The 16,650-nt window shown below is 35.9% G+C and overlaps 5 protein-coding genes across 5 annotated transcripts in view; 3 read left to right on the forward strand and 2 right to left on the reverse strand.

The window, feature by feature from the left end:
* Positions 1-1,596: 1,596 nt before the first annotated feature.
* Positions 1,597-2,681, forward strand: CBG26044 (the record flags this gene model as incomplete). Its single annotated transcript, XM_045244501.1, has 3 exons — positions 1,597-1,725; positions 2,416-2,536; positions 2,608-2,681. The coding sequence occupies 3 exons, from the start codon at positions 1,597-1,599 to the stop codon at positions 2,679-2,681; spliced, it is 324 nt and encodes a 107-aa protein (XP_045098879.1).
* Positions 2,682-5,062: 2,381 nt separating this feature from the next.
* Positions 5,063-5,854, forward strand: CBG26045 (the record flags this gene model as incomplete). The annotated part of the gene is made up of 5 exons (XM_045244502.1): positions 5,063-5,097; positions 5,132-5,288; positions 5,338-5,496; positions 5,552-5,624; positions 5,670-5,854. 5 exons carry the CDS (start codon positions 5,063-5,065, stop codon positions 5,852-5,854), a joined length of 609 nt encoding a protein of 202 aa, XP_045098880.1.
* A 441-nt stretch (positions 5,855-6,295) lies between these two features.
* CBG09195 lies at positions 6,296-9,053 on the forward strand (the record flags this gene model as incomplete). The annotated part of the gene is made up of 3 exons (XM_002642579.1): positions 6,296-6,368; positions 6,842-7,191; positions 8,907-9,053. 3 exons carry the CDS (start codon positions 6,296-6,298, stop codon positions 9,051-9,053), a joined length of 570 nt encoding a protein of 189 aa, XP_002642625.1.
* An 823-nt stretch (positions 9,054-9,876) lies between these two features.
* Positions 9,877-10,380, reverse strand: CBG26046 (the record flags this gene model as incomplete). Its single annotated transcript, XM_045244503.1, has 1 exon — positions 9,877-10,380. The coding sequence occupies one exon, from the start codon at positions 10,378-10,380 to the stop codon at positions 9,877-9,879; it is 504 nt and encodes a 167-aa protein (XP_045098881.1).
* A 1,060-nt stretch (positions 10,381-11,440) lies between these two features.
* CBG09197 overlaps positions 11,441-16,650 on the reverse strand; it is a gene marked incomplete at both ends in the record, with an annotated part of 15,992 nt that continues 10,782 nt past the window's right edge. The window contains 7 exons of the mRNA XM_045244504.1: positions 11,441-11,587; positions 11,797-11,936; positions 12,997-13,332; positions 13,387-13,501; positions 14,035-14,130; positions 14,232-14,298; positions 14,347-15,140. Coding sequence (XP_045100868.1) covers positions 11,441-11,587; positions 11,797-11,936; positions 12,997-13,332; positions 13,387-13,501; positions 14,035-14,130; positions 14,232-14,298; positions 14,347-15,140 — 1,695 coding nt within the window. The remainder of the gene's footprint in view (positions 11,588-11,796; positions 11,937-12,996; positions 13,333-13,386; positions 13,502-14,034; positions 14,131-14,231; positions 14,299-14,346; positions 15,141-16,650) is intronic.

The raw sequence follows: 16,650 nt of genomic DNA on the forward strand, positions 1-16,650 counted from the left end.
CCGCGCACCAGGAACAAATCTGTCTGTAACTCTCTTCAAAATTGAGCTAGGAACTTGGTTTTTGTTGTGGTATAACGCAAACTTTTTTGGCTTTCCGATCTCATAAGCCAGTTGTAGTAAAAATAGTCATAGTTTTCAAAAAAGAACTACTAGATTTGGTTTATAAGTTCTGCGGCTTTCGTCAAGTTTCTGTATCATTTTTCAAGGAACTTTTTTTAAAATTTGGGTTTTGATCTAATGAAAAAAGTGCTGATCATCACCATGACTACAGTAAAGTTTAAAAACAAATCATCATTTTCGTTTTCCTCTTCAGCGTTTCCCTTTTGAACCCTATCATTATCTTCTCCTGAATTTCGAAATTATCCACCTTTTCTTCTTTCCCCTCAAACAAAAATAATGAGCTGGTCTCAAGAGGGAAAGGACGAGCACGAGGTGTGTATATGAAAACTTGTGATTTCCGATTTTTTAGTTCATGAAAAAAGTCCTCAGCTTCAGATGTTTTTCCAATGCTTGTCTAACGCTTTCCCATTTCTCAATTTTACAAGATTCCTAGATTCTTAAATTCCAGCTTTCTGTACTCCAGCTGTTCTTATTGCTCCTTGTCCCTTGTCATTTTCAACTCCGCCTTTTTTCTAGAAATTTTGCCCTCCTTTCTCTTCTTTCTTCATTTTTTTTCTGATTCATCTTCCAATATTTCCTTCTTGTTCTTTATTTCTCATTTCCAATTTCTCGCCTCAATTACCCATCCACTCCCCCCGACTCCATTTATTTTCTTCTTGTACCATCCGAACCACAAACGACTCCATCATCCTGTCAAAATGGGATGTGCTACCCCCCGGTTTTTTGTATATCCATCACAAAGAAGAGAAGACGTGTGATTCTCGAATTTGTCCTTTTTTGCTCAATTTTCTTTTTTTTTGGTTTCGACCAGACCTGAACATTGGCCAAGTCATAACTCAGCTCAAACTAGATACTTTGATTCAAAATAAAAAGGAAAATGTAGAACTTGAAAAGAGCTACAAGATGATATATAACTCAATAACATTAGATTGCCGAGTTTCGAGTGAGAGAGGGTAAAAAGACGGAAGGGCGGGAACATCTTTGCCGCCAACTCGATCCCATTACGCGCTGACGCGTAACTCAGCTTAAACTTTGATTTTTGATACGAATTAATTATCAAAATGAAGAACTCAACAAAATCTACAAATTGATACTAAATCCAGTTATATTGAAATGCCGAGTTTTGACTCAGAGATGGTGAAAAAGTGTACAGGAAAAATCGGCACATGGAGGCACCGACCTCGTTGGGGCGCAGACGCATAACTCAGCTCAAACTAGGAATTACTTTACAAATTAAATTTCAAAATGTAGATCTTGCCGAGATCTACAAAATGTTAATAAATTTGACTGTATTTCAATGTTCAGTATCAAACCTGAGGTCCTGAAAAAGCAGACGCCACCTGGCCCATTACTGGCCCGTCGCTGACCCGCCTGCTTCTCTACCTACCGATTTCTCTCAATTTTAGGCGAAAAAATAAAAAAGTGTGTTTTCAGATTTTCTTCAATTTTCAATTTTCAAACCTTTACATTTTGCGAATGCGCGTTGTTGTTATGACTCCATCCGCAGAAGCTACACAAGCTCGCGTTCAGGCTAGAACTCAATCTCAGGCTGTGATTGATGCGGGAAAGGAGGACCATCAGAGGAAATCCCCGTATCGTGTTATGGTTAGTTTTGGAACTATGACGTTATAGAACTCTTAATTGTAAGACCCGACTTATAATCTCCAACCATATTCTTATAATTTGAGCTCAATTACCTCGCTTCCAGTAAAAGCTATCAAACCGATGTCAACTAATAAAATGTAGATTATCTTATAACAACTATTTTATCAGCTGATAACTTTTTGATAGCTTTCATGGGAACCGATATAGTTGAGCTCTAAAGAGAATAACTATGAAATGATCATTTCGGATTCCGGAGTGTCAAAACCCGTCACTTCACAACAGAGCATTTGTCAGAACTTGTAAAAATGGCTTTCAGCAGATTACAGTACTTTTCAGTTCTTCTACGCAGTATCGATCTACGGCCTTTTGGAAATCTTCGCTTTCTTTCAAATCGTTACTGTTCTTCATTTCATTATGGTTGCTATAATGATGGCTCACTGCTTGGGACGTGAGGATTTGAATTGCTTCTCCAACTTTACCAAATATCGATTAATGCAATTCAAGTGAGTAGCTAAATTTTTGGGAGCTCAAAGTTTTTTTTCAATTTTTTTCTCGCGAAAAGCCACCATACCTATACGTCATCTGACCCACCCTTTACTATGTTGCGCCGCAGTGTAGAGGTTAGCGCGCTTTGCTTTTGCGCGCGCTACCCGGGTTCGAGTCCAGGCTCCGACAATTCCTTTTTTGCAGGTTTCTCTTGCCGTGATCGTTCTTTCAAATCTTGTCATCCCATACGTCTATCCAGAACACAGCGATTTTGATGGCACTGGTCTTTTTCTTTGCCTCGTTTCCATGAAAGTCGCTTATTTCGGTGAGCAGCCAGGAATTCAGGAATTCCTAAAAAAATCTAGAATTCTAAAAACTTTTCAAAATTCGTTTTAGTGATCGTCAACACCGAGCAAAACCTTATCGAGAACCAAGCAGATTTGGAGGATAACTCTCCTGTTATGCTCTGAAATGTGGCTACAGTATCACTACCGATCTACAGTACCTACCAAGATCTACAGTAACCCATCTACCTAATTACCGTAATCTAAATATGGCTACCGTAACCCTTACATCTATTACTTGTATCTTCTCCCATGTTACAGCTTTGCCTCAACTCCTTTTCCTTTGCCTCAACTGTCTTTAGTCTCAACTACAGTAGTACCGATGAAGCTACAGTAACCCAGAAAATTTTTTCTACACTAATGCTCTTATCTACAGTACCTTTCTTACTACAAAACCACTAATATTCGAACAAAAAGGTACCAGCAGATGAAGATGATCATCCTTTTAAGCCTTTCCTTAATCCATCATAAAGAACCCTCCAACTTCAAGCTAATTTATCACAAAAAATGTTTATCACAAAATTAACAACATTTTACCAGTTGACAACTTTTTGATACCTCCCACTAAAACTGAGATCACATGGATTGAAGTTGACGCTATGCGGCGCGCTGCCTGAAAACTTGTCCGTGGAGCGCACTTTCCTTGGATCTCATCTGTCTCATTTCCGGTAAAAGATATCAAAAAGTTGTCAATTAACAAAACATTGCTCATTTTATGTCGCATGTTTTGTCAGTGGACAACTTTTTGATATCTTTTACAGGAATCGAGACAACTTTGGTTGAAGTTGGTGGCCTTTTTTCTGGATTTCCGGGCCACTCCAAACCTATGAAGTTTAGTTTTTATGTTTTATGTCTTATAACATCTATAAAAATGCCAAAACCAGCTATTTTCTTTTTAATGATTTCCCTTCTTTTCCCTATTTCATTGTCTTCTGACTTTTCTCATTTCCTTCCCCCGCACCGCCGAAAAATCTCCATTCTATTTATTTTCCCCCCGTCCCATTTGAGGCGAGTGAGCTCATTGAGATGGGCTCACTCTCCGCCGCCAATTCGGGCGGACGGCTCATGTTCTCATTTTCCCCATTCGCTTTTTTTTATTCGAGAAATGTCATTTTTCTTTTTTCATCGATATTTTCGCAATTTGGTGGAATAAAAATGTTTGTTTGTTATGACAAGGGCTTTCCGATTTTCAGATTTTTTAAATTCCAGATTCCGATGCTTCTACATTTTATGATTTCAAGGATTTCCGAATTTCCAAGTGTCCGGATGTTCGCATTTTAGACGTCCGGACTTTGAAGTCAAAAATATTGAAAAATTTTGTCGGATTTTTTAGAACGTCTTGATTCTAAGATTCTTACTAGTTAGATTCTTGGTGGCCTAGAAATCCAAAAACTAGTCCACCAAAATAGACAACTTTGAACCAATTTATCTCAGTTACTGTGAAAGATATCTAAAAGTGCCTAACTAGCGAAATGTTTCTGACATTATGATAAACATTTTATCAGTTGACCAATTTTCGATATCTTAAACAGGATCCGAGATAAATTTGATCAAAATTGATGATCCTCGTTTTCTGATGAAGGGTCCCAGGTAGTTCCCGAAAACATCGTTTCTGAAAATGTTGGAATTTTCAAACTACTAGAATTCGACTTTTTTTTTCAAAATTGTATTTTTAAAGGTGGTGTGCGGTGAAAAATTTTATTGCTTTATTTTGTGCAGAAATCCATGTAGATTCCCATAAAAACAAAGAAAAAATTCAAAAAAATTCCTTCATTAAGAAAAACGGCATCGAAAAGTCAAAGTGGGATCCGGTGGCCTAGCGGCCAGGTGTGAGTTTTCTAGGCCAACTGCCGGTAAAAGCGCGCGAAATTTGAATTTTTATTGATTTTCAGTGTTTTCTCTGATTTTTGTCAGGTTTTTGCATACACCTGGGAGGAAATTAACAAAAACATTTCGAAATCTTTAAAAAACATCAGAGGAAACCCGGAAAATCAATAAAAATTGAAATTTCGCGCGCTTTTACCGGAAGTTGACCTAGAAAGCTCACACCTGGCCGCTAGGCCACCAGATACAACTTTGACTTTTCGATGCCGTTTTTCTCAATGAAGGAATTTTTTGAATTTTTTCCCTATTTTTTGGGAATCTACATGGAATTCTGCACAAAATTAAGCAATACAATTTTTCACAGCACACCACCTTTACACTAAAAATCCTAGACATGTTCTCTTTCTTATGTTCTCTTTCTCCCCGTCATTCCATATTTCACTCATTCTACTCTCATTTTCCAATTTTTGCTGTCTCCTAGAGATGTCGGGTTTCTAATGACAACCTTCTCCATCCTCCCCAGACGTATTCTTCTTTTCAATTTTCACTTTTTCGAAAATGCAGTGTACCTTTTTCTTCTTTTTCCTTTTTTATACATATCTAAACGAGGCTCTAAAAATCCAGTTTTCGGAAATCAGACTCCGTGGGCTCAGTATCAAATTTAGCTTTTTTCAGAAACGAAAATGACTACGAACGAGTTTTTGGAAACTCTTGGAGAGTGAGTTCCCAAGAACCTGAAAATATGAAAAAAGAATTGCTCATTTTCAGCATCTTCCTCTCCCAGGAGGCACGCCAATCAACCCAGAAGCCATTCTGGAAGGATTTCGAGAACCTCAAGTACACCTTGGTAAGACTAGGCTTGCCCATGCTTTGCCCATGTCTTGCCGATTCTTTAAGACAATTGCAAACGCTTGCCCAGCACTTCCCAAAAAATCAATAATCGATTTTCCTTTTCCAGCTACAACACCTGACTCTCTTCTTCCTGATCCGCTGGCTCCAGGAGCACTACGGTATGGAATACGCTCCACAACACGTCCCATTTCTATTAATGGGCTCGGCGAACGCCCTTATCGGACTCCTAGGATCCACTCAATGCTTTGATGTGATTGTAATTGTGGTAAGAGACATCTGGACACACAGATAGACAGATAGATTTAATTTTCAGTTTTTAGGAACTCGTCATGGCTACAATGTTTGCATTTTTGTTCCGCTTCTTCTTGTTCTTTCCGGTTATTGCGGCGATGAGTAAGTTGGGTAGAGATTTTCAGATTCTAAAATTTTGATTTTCAGTGGTTCAAACGTCTCGTCGTCTGGAAAAAATTCTGATCAACCCACTCGAAGAATCTGGAAATCGTGAAGAAGAGGCTCCGCCCACCCGCCCTTCCGCACGCAGCCACATCAAGAAGCGTCTTGAATCGTTCAGAAGACGTCGTCAAGAGTGTGTCAATGAGACGTCTTCTGATAATGTCGAATGATTGAAATTTGAACTGATTTTCCCGATTTTTCTAATTCTTCTATTTTTAAACTATGTTACAGTAATCCAATGGTTAGAATCGTTCGAACGAATTTAATGAATAAAGAAATGTTTATAAAGCTTTAAGTTTCATTATCCAGAAGTTCGGATATTCAGAAATTCAGAAGTACAAAAATTTTAAAAATTCAGAAATTCAGATATCCAAAACTGGAAAAAATTGCTTTCCTGATTCCTCAAAATCCAAAAAACCTATATTTTTATAGCTCCCACGTTTTCCACATAAATCTGAAAGTTTTTTTAAGTCAACATTTATATTTTCCAACCTCAAATCAAAAAATTTCTGAACGCTTTTTTGTGAGTCTTCAGCCAGTTTTCTAGAGTTTTCTAGTCTAAATTTCAGAGTCGTTTGTTGAAAAATTTCAAGTTCACCGCAAGGATAATTATGAGGATTCAAGTTCTTTGGATTCTCGGGTTACTGTACCTCGGGCACTGTGGAAGGCCAGCTGAGTATCTGAGTTAGTTTGAATGTAAAAAAAATCGTGTCCTAGGAATCGAAAATTTTGAAAAAGCTAGGCTTTTGAAGCGATTAATGATCATTTCAATTTGATGGCCTAGAAACTCAAAACTTAGAAAATCTAGGCCAAGGTATACAAAATTTTGAAGAACATGTTTTAACAATTTTAAGTCAGTTTTCAGATCTCAAAAATATTAATCTTGAAGCGAGTTATGATCATTTCAAATTTGCAGAAATGTGGCCTAGTTTTGGATTTCTAGGCCATCAAACTTAAACTTACTTCAAAAACATTTTTTTGAATTCTAGAATCAGATTTAGGTTTGCCGCAACCTGTGCTTTCCAACCATATGCAACTTGGCCTAGTTTTGTTTTTTTTCTAATTTTGGGTTTCTAGGCCACCAGCCTTGAATTTGGCATAACTTGGCTCAAAGTCGATATTTTTGAAACCAGAAAGTATTAAACAACATTTTTCAGAAGTTTTTTCAAAATTCGATCTCCTGTTTCGAGAGCTCTCAGCTATTGCTCGTGTCGTCAACGCTATTTCCCTTCAAGCATCAGTCATTCGAAAAACATTTCGACCATATGAAATTCTTGGAGAATCGCTGAAAGCGAATCCATCAGCATTAAATGAAATTCTGGCTACGGACGTTTCTGGTTACAACGTCTCCGTGGATTCGTTATTCGAATCGTTGGCTGAAATTCAGGATCGGACTGAAAAATATTTGTTGGAATTGAGAAATGCTAGCCAGATGACAGAGAAGATAATGGAGGGAATGAATATTAAATTGAAGAAAAATGATCCAGTTTTGGAAGAGTATTTTGAGGTATTTTTTATCTGAAATTTCGGGAGAAATCGGAAATTCGGAAGTTCAGAAATTTAGGAATTGAGAAACTCAAAATAAAATTCACAAAACTCAGAAATTCAGATATTCTAAAAAAGACATTCTAAAATTCTGAATTTCTGAATTTCCGACTTTTTGAGCAGTTTCTGAATTTCTGGAAGTTCCAGAACCCCTAATTTTGAATTTTCTAGAATTCCCACTCTTGGGGTTCCTGAACTTTTGAATTACTGAATTCCAAATTCCGAGAATTCGAACATCGAATTCTATTGCAATTTTGAATTTTTGGACTTTCGAAATTTTAGGATTTCAATGAAATTTTGACAAGAAAAAGTTTTCAAGCTTTTGAATTTTCAGAAATTCTATTTTTGGAATTTCTGATTTTCACTTTTTTTCAGTTTTCAAAAAGTTTGTTGTGCTTCAAAGTAATCATGAACACGCTTAGGCTCCGCCTACTTTCAAATTTTGAGATCCAAAATGGGCCGAGCCTAGCCTTGTGGGCTCATTTTGAAGCTCTTAATATCTGAAATCTTTTCAAATATTGTTTTTTAATTTTTTAATTTTTTCAGACTCTCACCAGCAACTCCACCCTCAAAACCCTTCTAACATGTGACCAAAATCTCGTGGCTGAAATTTTGAAATTCTGGAATACACTGAGCAATCAGCCATCTGGATTGACCACTAAAACACAACAAAAGGATTCGATAATTCTCATAAAATCGAAAATACCAGAAATTTCGAAGTGTCTAGAGTCCTTGAGCAATTTCCCCGAATTTCTGAATCCAATTCTGAAAAAAGGGAAACATCTGGAAAAAATTCTAGATGCCTCAGCAAATTTAAAGTTTCTCGAAGGCAAACACTCGTTGGTTTCCGGCTACAGTGGGAATTTGAACACTACAGTAACTCAAATTCAGAAATTCAGAAATTCAGAAATTCAGAAATTCAGAAATTCAGAAATTCAAAAATTCAGAAATTTAAAAATTCAAAAATTCAAAATCTTCAAACTCACGATTTCGGATCTTCTTGTTCTTATACTTCTCATAAATCTTCTCAATCTTCTTAAATCTTGAAATTTTCTCAGAAAAAAAAAGTTCAGAAGTCCGATAGATCACCTCACAATCAGAGCTGATGAGCATGCGCGCAATAGAAAAAAAAACAATTTTCGATTTTTAAAAATTTTTATTAAGTTCTTTCGGTGTGGAAGCACAAGAAAATTAGAAGGTAACAACTTTTCGAAAAAAATTGACACAGCTGAACTTAAGATTTTCTCGAGAATCATCAATATGAGCATCGTTGTCACTGTCGGACATTCATCCTCTTCATCCAGGTCCTCCTCATTGTCACTATTCTCTTGTGAGGAACCGAGGTATAGATCATGATTGCCCATATTGTTTTGTTGCGTCTAAAAAATTTCCTCGCATAGATGAGATGGTTGCGAAGCTTGGAATTATGTCCATCAAAACACTGTGAAAAATGTATTATTTATTAGAAAGAAACGGGGAACAAGTTTTCGGCGATTGTGAGTATCTTGGAACTTCTGGAATTTTAAAAATACTTTGAAATTACAATTTTTTGCTTATTTAACGCTTCAAAATCACTAAAATCTCAACAAAAATCTCAAAAAAAACCTTAGAAATAGGGATAATTGGCCTTGAAATGTAAAAGTGTCCCTTCAAACTCCAAAACTTTCAATATTTCAGACAAATCTGGAATCCTACAAAAATGATACGGACAAAATGTACACACTGTTTACGGAAGAAGAATTCATTCATTTTATGCTTAAGCGAATGATCAATGTGGATAAAAGTGAAAATCCGATTTCGGTGTTGGTGGATGGAGAGGATTAGGAATTGTTCGTTTCCCAAAATGAATACTTGATTTCAATAAAGCATAATATTTTTTTAAAGAGAATTTTTCAGCTAAATGAAAATCCATACTGCCTAGAAAATTTGAATTCCTGATTTTTCTGGAGTTCCTAATTTTCGAAATTTCGAAATTTTTCTTCAATTATGAGTTTTCGTAATGCAAATGAGAATTGCCGGGAGATGATTGTGTTCGATTCTGAATAAAATGAGAAGTCTGAATTTCAGAATTTCTGTTGGCCTAGAATTTCATTTTAGCAAAAAATTGGGCCATAATTTATATCGGAAAAAAACGTCTTGTTTTAGAAAATTGGTCAGTTTTCAGATTTTGAAAATCTTGATTTTGCGGCGTGTTGTAACCATTTGAAGTTTGTGGCCTAGAAATTCAAAATCCAGGAAATCTAGGCCAAAATGTACACAATTTTGAAGAACAGGTTTAGACAGTTCTAAATCAGTTTTCAGATTTAAATAATATGGATTATGAAGCGGGTTATGACCATTCCAATTTTGGAAAACTTCTCCTAGTTTCAGATTTCTAGACCACCAACTTTTAATTGGGCATAACTCGCTTCAAAATCAATATCTTTGAATTTCAAAAATTGGTTTAGGTTTTCCACAATCTGTGCTTTTCAACCATATGCAACATGGCCTAGTTGGCCAAATTTGGGTTTCTAGGCCACCAACTTTAAAATGGATATAACTCGGCTTAAAATTGATATTTTCAAAAACTTGAAGCTAGAATAAAATTTCACGGCTTAATTTTCCATTAATTTTGATTTCTATGCCAGATTCAAAATTTCAAAAATACTCACTCATGATGATGATGTCTATTATGATCCAAATCGAAAACCTCATCAAAATAGGTTTTCAACTCATCAAAACTCAACGAAGCAGCGTGTAAATACCCCTTTTGGCTTGCAAAATTCAGCTCCAGTTCTGCCAGCTTCTCGAAATTTTTTGTCTCTCTCAAGAACGTTTTTTGGCCATTGAACTGCTCGAAAATCGGCCCAAAAATGCTCGAAAACCCATGAACTTTTGTGGCTTCATCCAGAATTTTCCGCATCTCCATTGGACTTGAATCCTTGACCTTTTCAGCGTACTTGTTCAAAATTTCAAGTTCAGAAAGCAGTTTTGAAATCTCAACTTTTCGATTCCTCCAAGCTTCTTTGACATGCTCAAAGGCATTGTAGCGTTGGATTTTGTCACTAACACCTTCAGAATATTCCAGAACCTTCCGAAGACGTCGCTTATACCTCAACGTCTTCACCATCTGCCTCAGTACCCTCATTCCTCGGCCCAAACTCAACGCCATCTCTTGAGAATTCTCTAGTTTGAGGATTGGATTCGAATCCTCTTTTCCCGAATGCTCTTCATGATATTGTGGTCCAATATCCTTCACAAATTGCTCAGCTTCAAGCAGATTATGATTAAGAGCAGCGAAGATTTGTAAGAAAGTTTTGGTTTCCTGGAAGTTTGAAAGTGAGAAGACCGTTTTGCAGAACTTCATCATTTTCAGAACTAGTTCAGGCTGGAACTTCTCTCCATAGTCTTTCAAATTTTCTAGATTGGATTTCAATTTGGAATCTCTAAGTTTTTGAATCAACAAGCTTGTTTTTCGAAGATTTGCTCCAAATTTAAAATTCCTTATCTCATCTTGCCCCACTTTTAATTTCCGAAACCTCTGTCTTTTCCGAAACCAATTTTTTTTAAATTTCAAAAGCCTTGTTTTTGATATTTAAAAAACTAGGAAATTCATGAAAAAAGTATAATTTGTTATCTAGAGAACCAAAACGGATACAGGAAATTTGTTTCAATAAAAGCAAAAAAAGTTTTACCACAGTGGGGGTCGAACCAGCAGATTCGCTCCTAATGAGTCATCCTCTTACCCCATAACACCACACAACCGACGTTCGGATGAGTCCCAAAAATATTCAGGTTTTCTGATATCCACAATTTCAAAGTTTCAGTTTTCGAGAATTTCAAAAATTCGAAATTTTTATATTTCTGATATTTCTGAACTTTTGGATTGGAAACTTTCAAAACTTTCGAAACTTTCGAAATTCGAGAAAATTGAATTTCCATTGAAGTAATTCAGAAATTCGGAAAATCAGAAATTCGAAAAATTCTGAAATCCGGAAGTTCAATGAAAGTCAGAAATTGCAAAAAGAATCTGGTTTCCAGAAACTCATAATTGAAGAAAAATTTCGAAATTTCGAAAATTAGGAACTCCAGAAAAATCAGGAATTCAAATTTTCTAGGCAGTATGGATTTTCATTTAGCTGAAAAATTCCCCTTTAAAGCTGAAAAATTCTCTTTAAAAAAATATTATGCTTTATTGAAATCAAGTATTCATTTTGGGAAACGAACAATTCCTAATCCTCTCCATCCACCAACACCGAAATCGGATTTTCACTTTTATCCACATTGATCATTCGCTTAAGCATAAAATGAATGAATTCTTCTTCCGTAAACAGTGTGTACATTTTGTCCGTATCATTTTTGTAGGATTCCAGATTTGTCTGAAATATTGAAAGTTTTGGAGTTTGAAGGGACACTTTTACATTTCAAGGCCAATTATCCCGGTTCCTGTAAGAGATATCAAAACTTTGTCAACTAATAAAATGTTTGTGATATGATGATAAACATTTTATTAATTGATTATTTTTTCATATCTTTCATAGCTAGCGAGATACTTGAGCTCAAAGCTGAGCTATTAAAAAATCCCTACCTGTCCATCGTGAATGATAAAAAGGGGTCCCAGATGTGCATGAAGGTATGGATGAGATCCAATATTAAATTGAGACTTTTCAGGAAATTGTTCAAGTATTATACCTCCATGAGTGGTCACAAGAGTCACCAGAGAGATCACTGAAAAAAGGCTTGAAAAATGGGTAAAGACTACTTGAAGCCAATTTATCTCGTTTCCTGTGAAAGATATCAGAAAGTGATCAATTGATAAAATGTTCATCATAATACCATAAGCATTTTTTTCAGTTGACAGCTATTTCACATCTTAAACAGCTCGTGAGATACGCGCTCTTTTTTTACTTACCGCTCGCAAGAGAGACGCAAAAAAGAAAGAAGCAAAGAAGCGCGTCTCGTTTCTCTGCGTCTCTTTTTGCTCAAAATTGAAGCGACTGTATCTGCGGAACCAGTAGAGCTAGAAAATTGATTCTTACACCATTATATAGTAAATTTTATAGGATTTCGTTTGATATAAAAATCGGAAGAAAACTGCTGAAAATGTTCTGCCTTCCCTCCATTAAAGGACCCTTTACAGACTTACAATTCACATAATTCTGAATCACCACAGCCACATAAACTCCGTACAAATACGGCATCGTTCCTTTTGCCATTGCATTCGACCATTGGATTACTGTATCGTAGACCATGCTCTTGTACCGTACCCTCTCCACAAGGTATGCCGAATCTTTTTCGATCACTTTTTTATTTTTTAGACAATCCATCATCCAGGTATCCCTAACTATTATCACACCACTTAGAATCCAGACCACTAATTCAAAGGAGTCGATTTCCAAAATTCCATTGGAATCCGTGTGGACGATGTAGTGAGTGGTGGTAGGTAGGAGCTCAGTGGAAGCCTGGAATTTTCAGAAAATCAAAATGTTTTATTGTAAAATTGTTTTTAAATCAGTTCATATCACTCAAATACGTTTATAACTATTATTTTTAAGGCCCACACAAAAATAAACAAAGTTTCGACCCCAGAAGGAATCGAACTTTGGTGTTGTGGACCGTAAATGTTGGTGCCAAAACCCACTGTGCCATCTGGTACTCTTTTTGAAAATGCCTATTTCTAAGGTTTTTTTTTGAGATTTTTGTTGAGATTTTAGTGATTTTGAAGCGTTAAATAAGCAAAAAATTGTAATTTTAAAGTATTTTTAAAATTCCAGAAGTTCCAAGATACTCACAATCGCCGAAAACTGGTTCATAAATCGATTCGTCAACTCGTCATCCGTATTTTTATCAGCAAAAATGTGAAATGAGCTCGACGGAAATATGTCAGGAACTCGAATTCGGTACTTCTTGTTTTTCGATTTCTTATAAATTTTCTCAATTTTTTCGTAATTTTCCAGTTTTCGACTATCCGTTTGGGTCGTCCGATAGCTGGTATTCAACATTTGTTCGGGTGTTTTATTTTGAGAATTTAGCAGACTTCGGTCCGCCCCATTTTTGATTAAAATCTCAACAATTTCGGCATATCCCCGTTTGGTGGCCATGTGGAGACAAGTGTTTCCGTGTTCTGGAATTTCAGATTTCAAAAAAAATCAGGAAAAAAATCTGAAAGTACACTTACGACTGTAGACATTGATATAGGCTCCACCCCTCACAATTTCTCGAACATGCGATGCGTGTATTTCCCGGACGGCTTCGATTAGAGCATTCTGACCATCCTGGCGATCCATGAAAAACTGGAAGTCAATAATATTTGAATTGCGGGATCGGCAAGCGTTGGGCAAGCATTGGACAAGGATGGACAAGCGTTAGAAAAGCGTTGGACAAGCCTTGTCAAGCATCGGCATGCACCAGCAAACGTCGGCAAGCGTGAACAAGCGCATGCAAGCATTTTACAAGAGTACTGCAAGTGTCGGCAGGCATTGGACAAGCGCCGGCAAGCCTCGGAAAACGTCGGCAAGGTTGGACAAGCGCAAGGCGAGTGTTTGACAATCGTCGGCAAGGCATGGGCAAAGCGTCGGACAAGCATGGGCACGCATCGGGCCAGCCTCGGCAAGCATGGGCAAGCGTTAGGCAAGTAGGGTAAACAAGGGCAAGCAAGGGTAAGCAAAGACAAGGCATCGGCATAGAATCGGCAAGGCATCGCCAAGTTTTGGACAAGCATTGAACAAGTTCCGGCAACTGTCGGTAAGAGTTGGGCAAGCATGAGTAAGCGTTGGGAAAGCGTTGAACATGGGCAAGCACGGACAAGCATGGTCGAGGCATCGGCAAGCTTTGAACAAACTTTGGACAAGCATCGACAAGGGTTGACCAAGAATGGACAAGCGTTGGGCAAGGCATGGGCAGGCGTGTACTTACCGAATATCTCCATCGATTCTCATAATCTTGTGGCTTCCCAAAATAGAACAAATACCAATTTTTGTACTGTTTCCGTCCATTTTCAGAAAATCCATAGAGACAAAACGCACAAATGACCAGAAGGAAAAATACGGGGATCGAAATACAGATAACCAGAAGATACGAGTTTTCGATTCTAGCAAAAAAAGAAAGGTCCCAAAAATTTTTCAGAAAAAGGGCTCACATTTTCCCATCCTCTTCCTCCGTTTTCAATCCAAAAATCTCATCAAAATAGTCCTTAATCTCTAGAAAACTCAACTTCGCCGCTTGTAATTCTCCTTCGAAATTCGTGAAATCCAAATTTAGCTCCAATAGATGTTCACTGTTGTTCAGCGCTTGATCAAAGTCCAAATCATCCGAATCATATTCCCATAACTGCTTCGAAATATGGCTAAATGTTTTGTCCTGTCCCTTGAATCCGGTAATATTTTTCGCCAGCTCAAATACGTTTCGGAATTCCAAAATGTCCTTGTCCTGGACATATTCTGACCAGCTATTGAGTGCGTCCATTTGCCCAACTAGATTTCGAATTTCCAAACTTGCCGAGCCAGTTGCCCAGAAGTTTCGAGTCACCGAATCGTTATTTGAGCTTCCAATCAAATCTTGAACATTTTTCGAAAAATTCGCGGTCTCCAAAAATTGACCTCTATGCTGATAAACGAGCCAAACGGGAAACAGAGCTCGAACCCCCGAGCCAAATGTTGCTGCCACTTTTGCGGGCTCTTTGAGCTTTAGAACTGGATTATTCGGATCTCCGGAAAAGTCTTTGTCTCGATTTTTCTCCAAAAAATCGTTGACTTTTATGAAGGCGTCTCTCATATTTGAAAATTGAGACATGATTTCTTTGGATTCCAACAGGAATGACTCGTGTTCTCTTGATGTGAACAGGGTTTCTAGGAAGTTTAGAATCTCGTGGATTCTGGAGATTTTGAAGTTTTTCGATGTGAGACAGTTCAGGTCATTGGAGACTTGAGAAGCCTGAAAGTTAAGTGAAGATTGGAATTTTAGAGAAATTTCGAAAATTCAGAAATTCGGGAATTTCGGAGTTCTTAAACTTTTGGATTACTGAGTTTTTCAATTTTCTAAAATATTTAATTTCCGAAAAATTTCGAAAATTCTAGATTGGCTAAATCCTAGGAGACAGAATTTCTGAAATTCCAAAAAATTCTGGAAGTCAAAAATTCAGAAATTTTGAAACTTGAAATTCTGAATTTCTGAATTTCTGAATTTCTGAATTTCTGAATTTCTGAATTTCTGAATTTCTGAATTTCTGAATTTCTGAATTTTTGAATTTCTGAATTTCTGAATTTCTGAATTTTTGAATTTCTGAATTTTTGAATTTCTGAATTTCTGAATTTCTGAATTTCTGAATTTCTGAATTTCTGAATTTCTGAATTTCTAAATTTCTGAATTTCTGAATTTCTGAATTTCTGAATTTCTGAATTTTTGAATTTCTGAATTTCTGAATTTCTGAATTTCTGAATTTCTGAATTTCTGAATTTCTGAATTTCTAAATTTCTGAATTTCTGAATTTCTGAATTTCTGAATTTCTGAATTTTTGAATTTCTGAATTTCTGAATTTCTGAATTTCTGAATTTCTAAATTTCTGAATTTCTGAATTTCTGAATTTCTAAATTTCTGAATTTCTGAATTTCTGAATTTCTGAATTTCTGAATTTTTGAATTTCTGAATTTCTGAATTTCTGAATTTCTGAATTTCTGAATTTCTGAATTTCTGAATTTCTAAATTTCTGAATTTCTGAATTTCTGAATTTCTGAATTTCTGAATTTTTGAATTCCTGAATTTCTGAATTTCTGAATTTCTGAATTTCTAAATTTCTGAATTTTTGAATTTCTGAATTTTTGAATTTCTGAATTTCTGAATTTCTGAATTTCTGAATTTTTGAATTTCTGAATTTCTGAATTTCTGAATTTTTGAATTTCTGAATTTCTGAATTTCTGAATTTCTGAATTTCTGAATTTCTGAATTTCTGAATTTCCTGAATTTCTGAATTTTTGAATTTCTGAATTTCTGAATTTCTGAATTTCTGAATTTCTGAATTTCTGAATTTTTGAATTTCTGAATTTCTGAATTTCTGAATTTTTGAATTTCTGAATTTTTGAATTTCTGAATTTTTGAATTTCTGAATTTCTGAATTTCTGAATTTTTGAATTTCTGAATTTCTGAATTTCTGAATTTCTGAATATCTGAATATCTGAATTTCTGAATTTCTGAATTTTTGAATTTCTGAATTTCTGAATTTCTGAATTTTTGAATTTCTGAATTTTTGAATTTCTGAATTTCTGAAAATCTGAATTTTTGAATTTCTGAATTTTTGAATTTCTGAATTTCTGAATTTCTGAATTTCTGAATTTCTGAATTTCTGAATTTCTGAATTTCTAAATTTCTGAATTTCTGAATTTCTGAATTTCTGAATTTCTGAATTTTTGAATTTCTGAATTTCTGAATTTCTGAATTTCTGAATTTT

The sequence above is a fragment of the Caenorhabditis briggsae genome (assembly GCF_000004555.2).
Source record: "Caenorhabditis briggsae complete genome, chrIII, whole genome shotgun sequence".
Classification (NCBI taxonomy): domain Eukaryota; kingdom Metazoa; phylum Nematoda; class Chromadorea; order Rhabditida; family Rhabditidae; genus Caenorhabditis; species Caenorhabditis briggsae.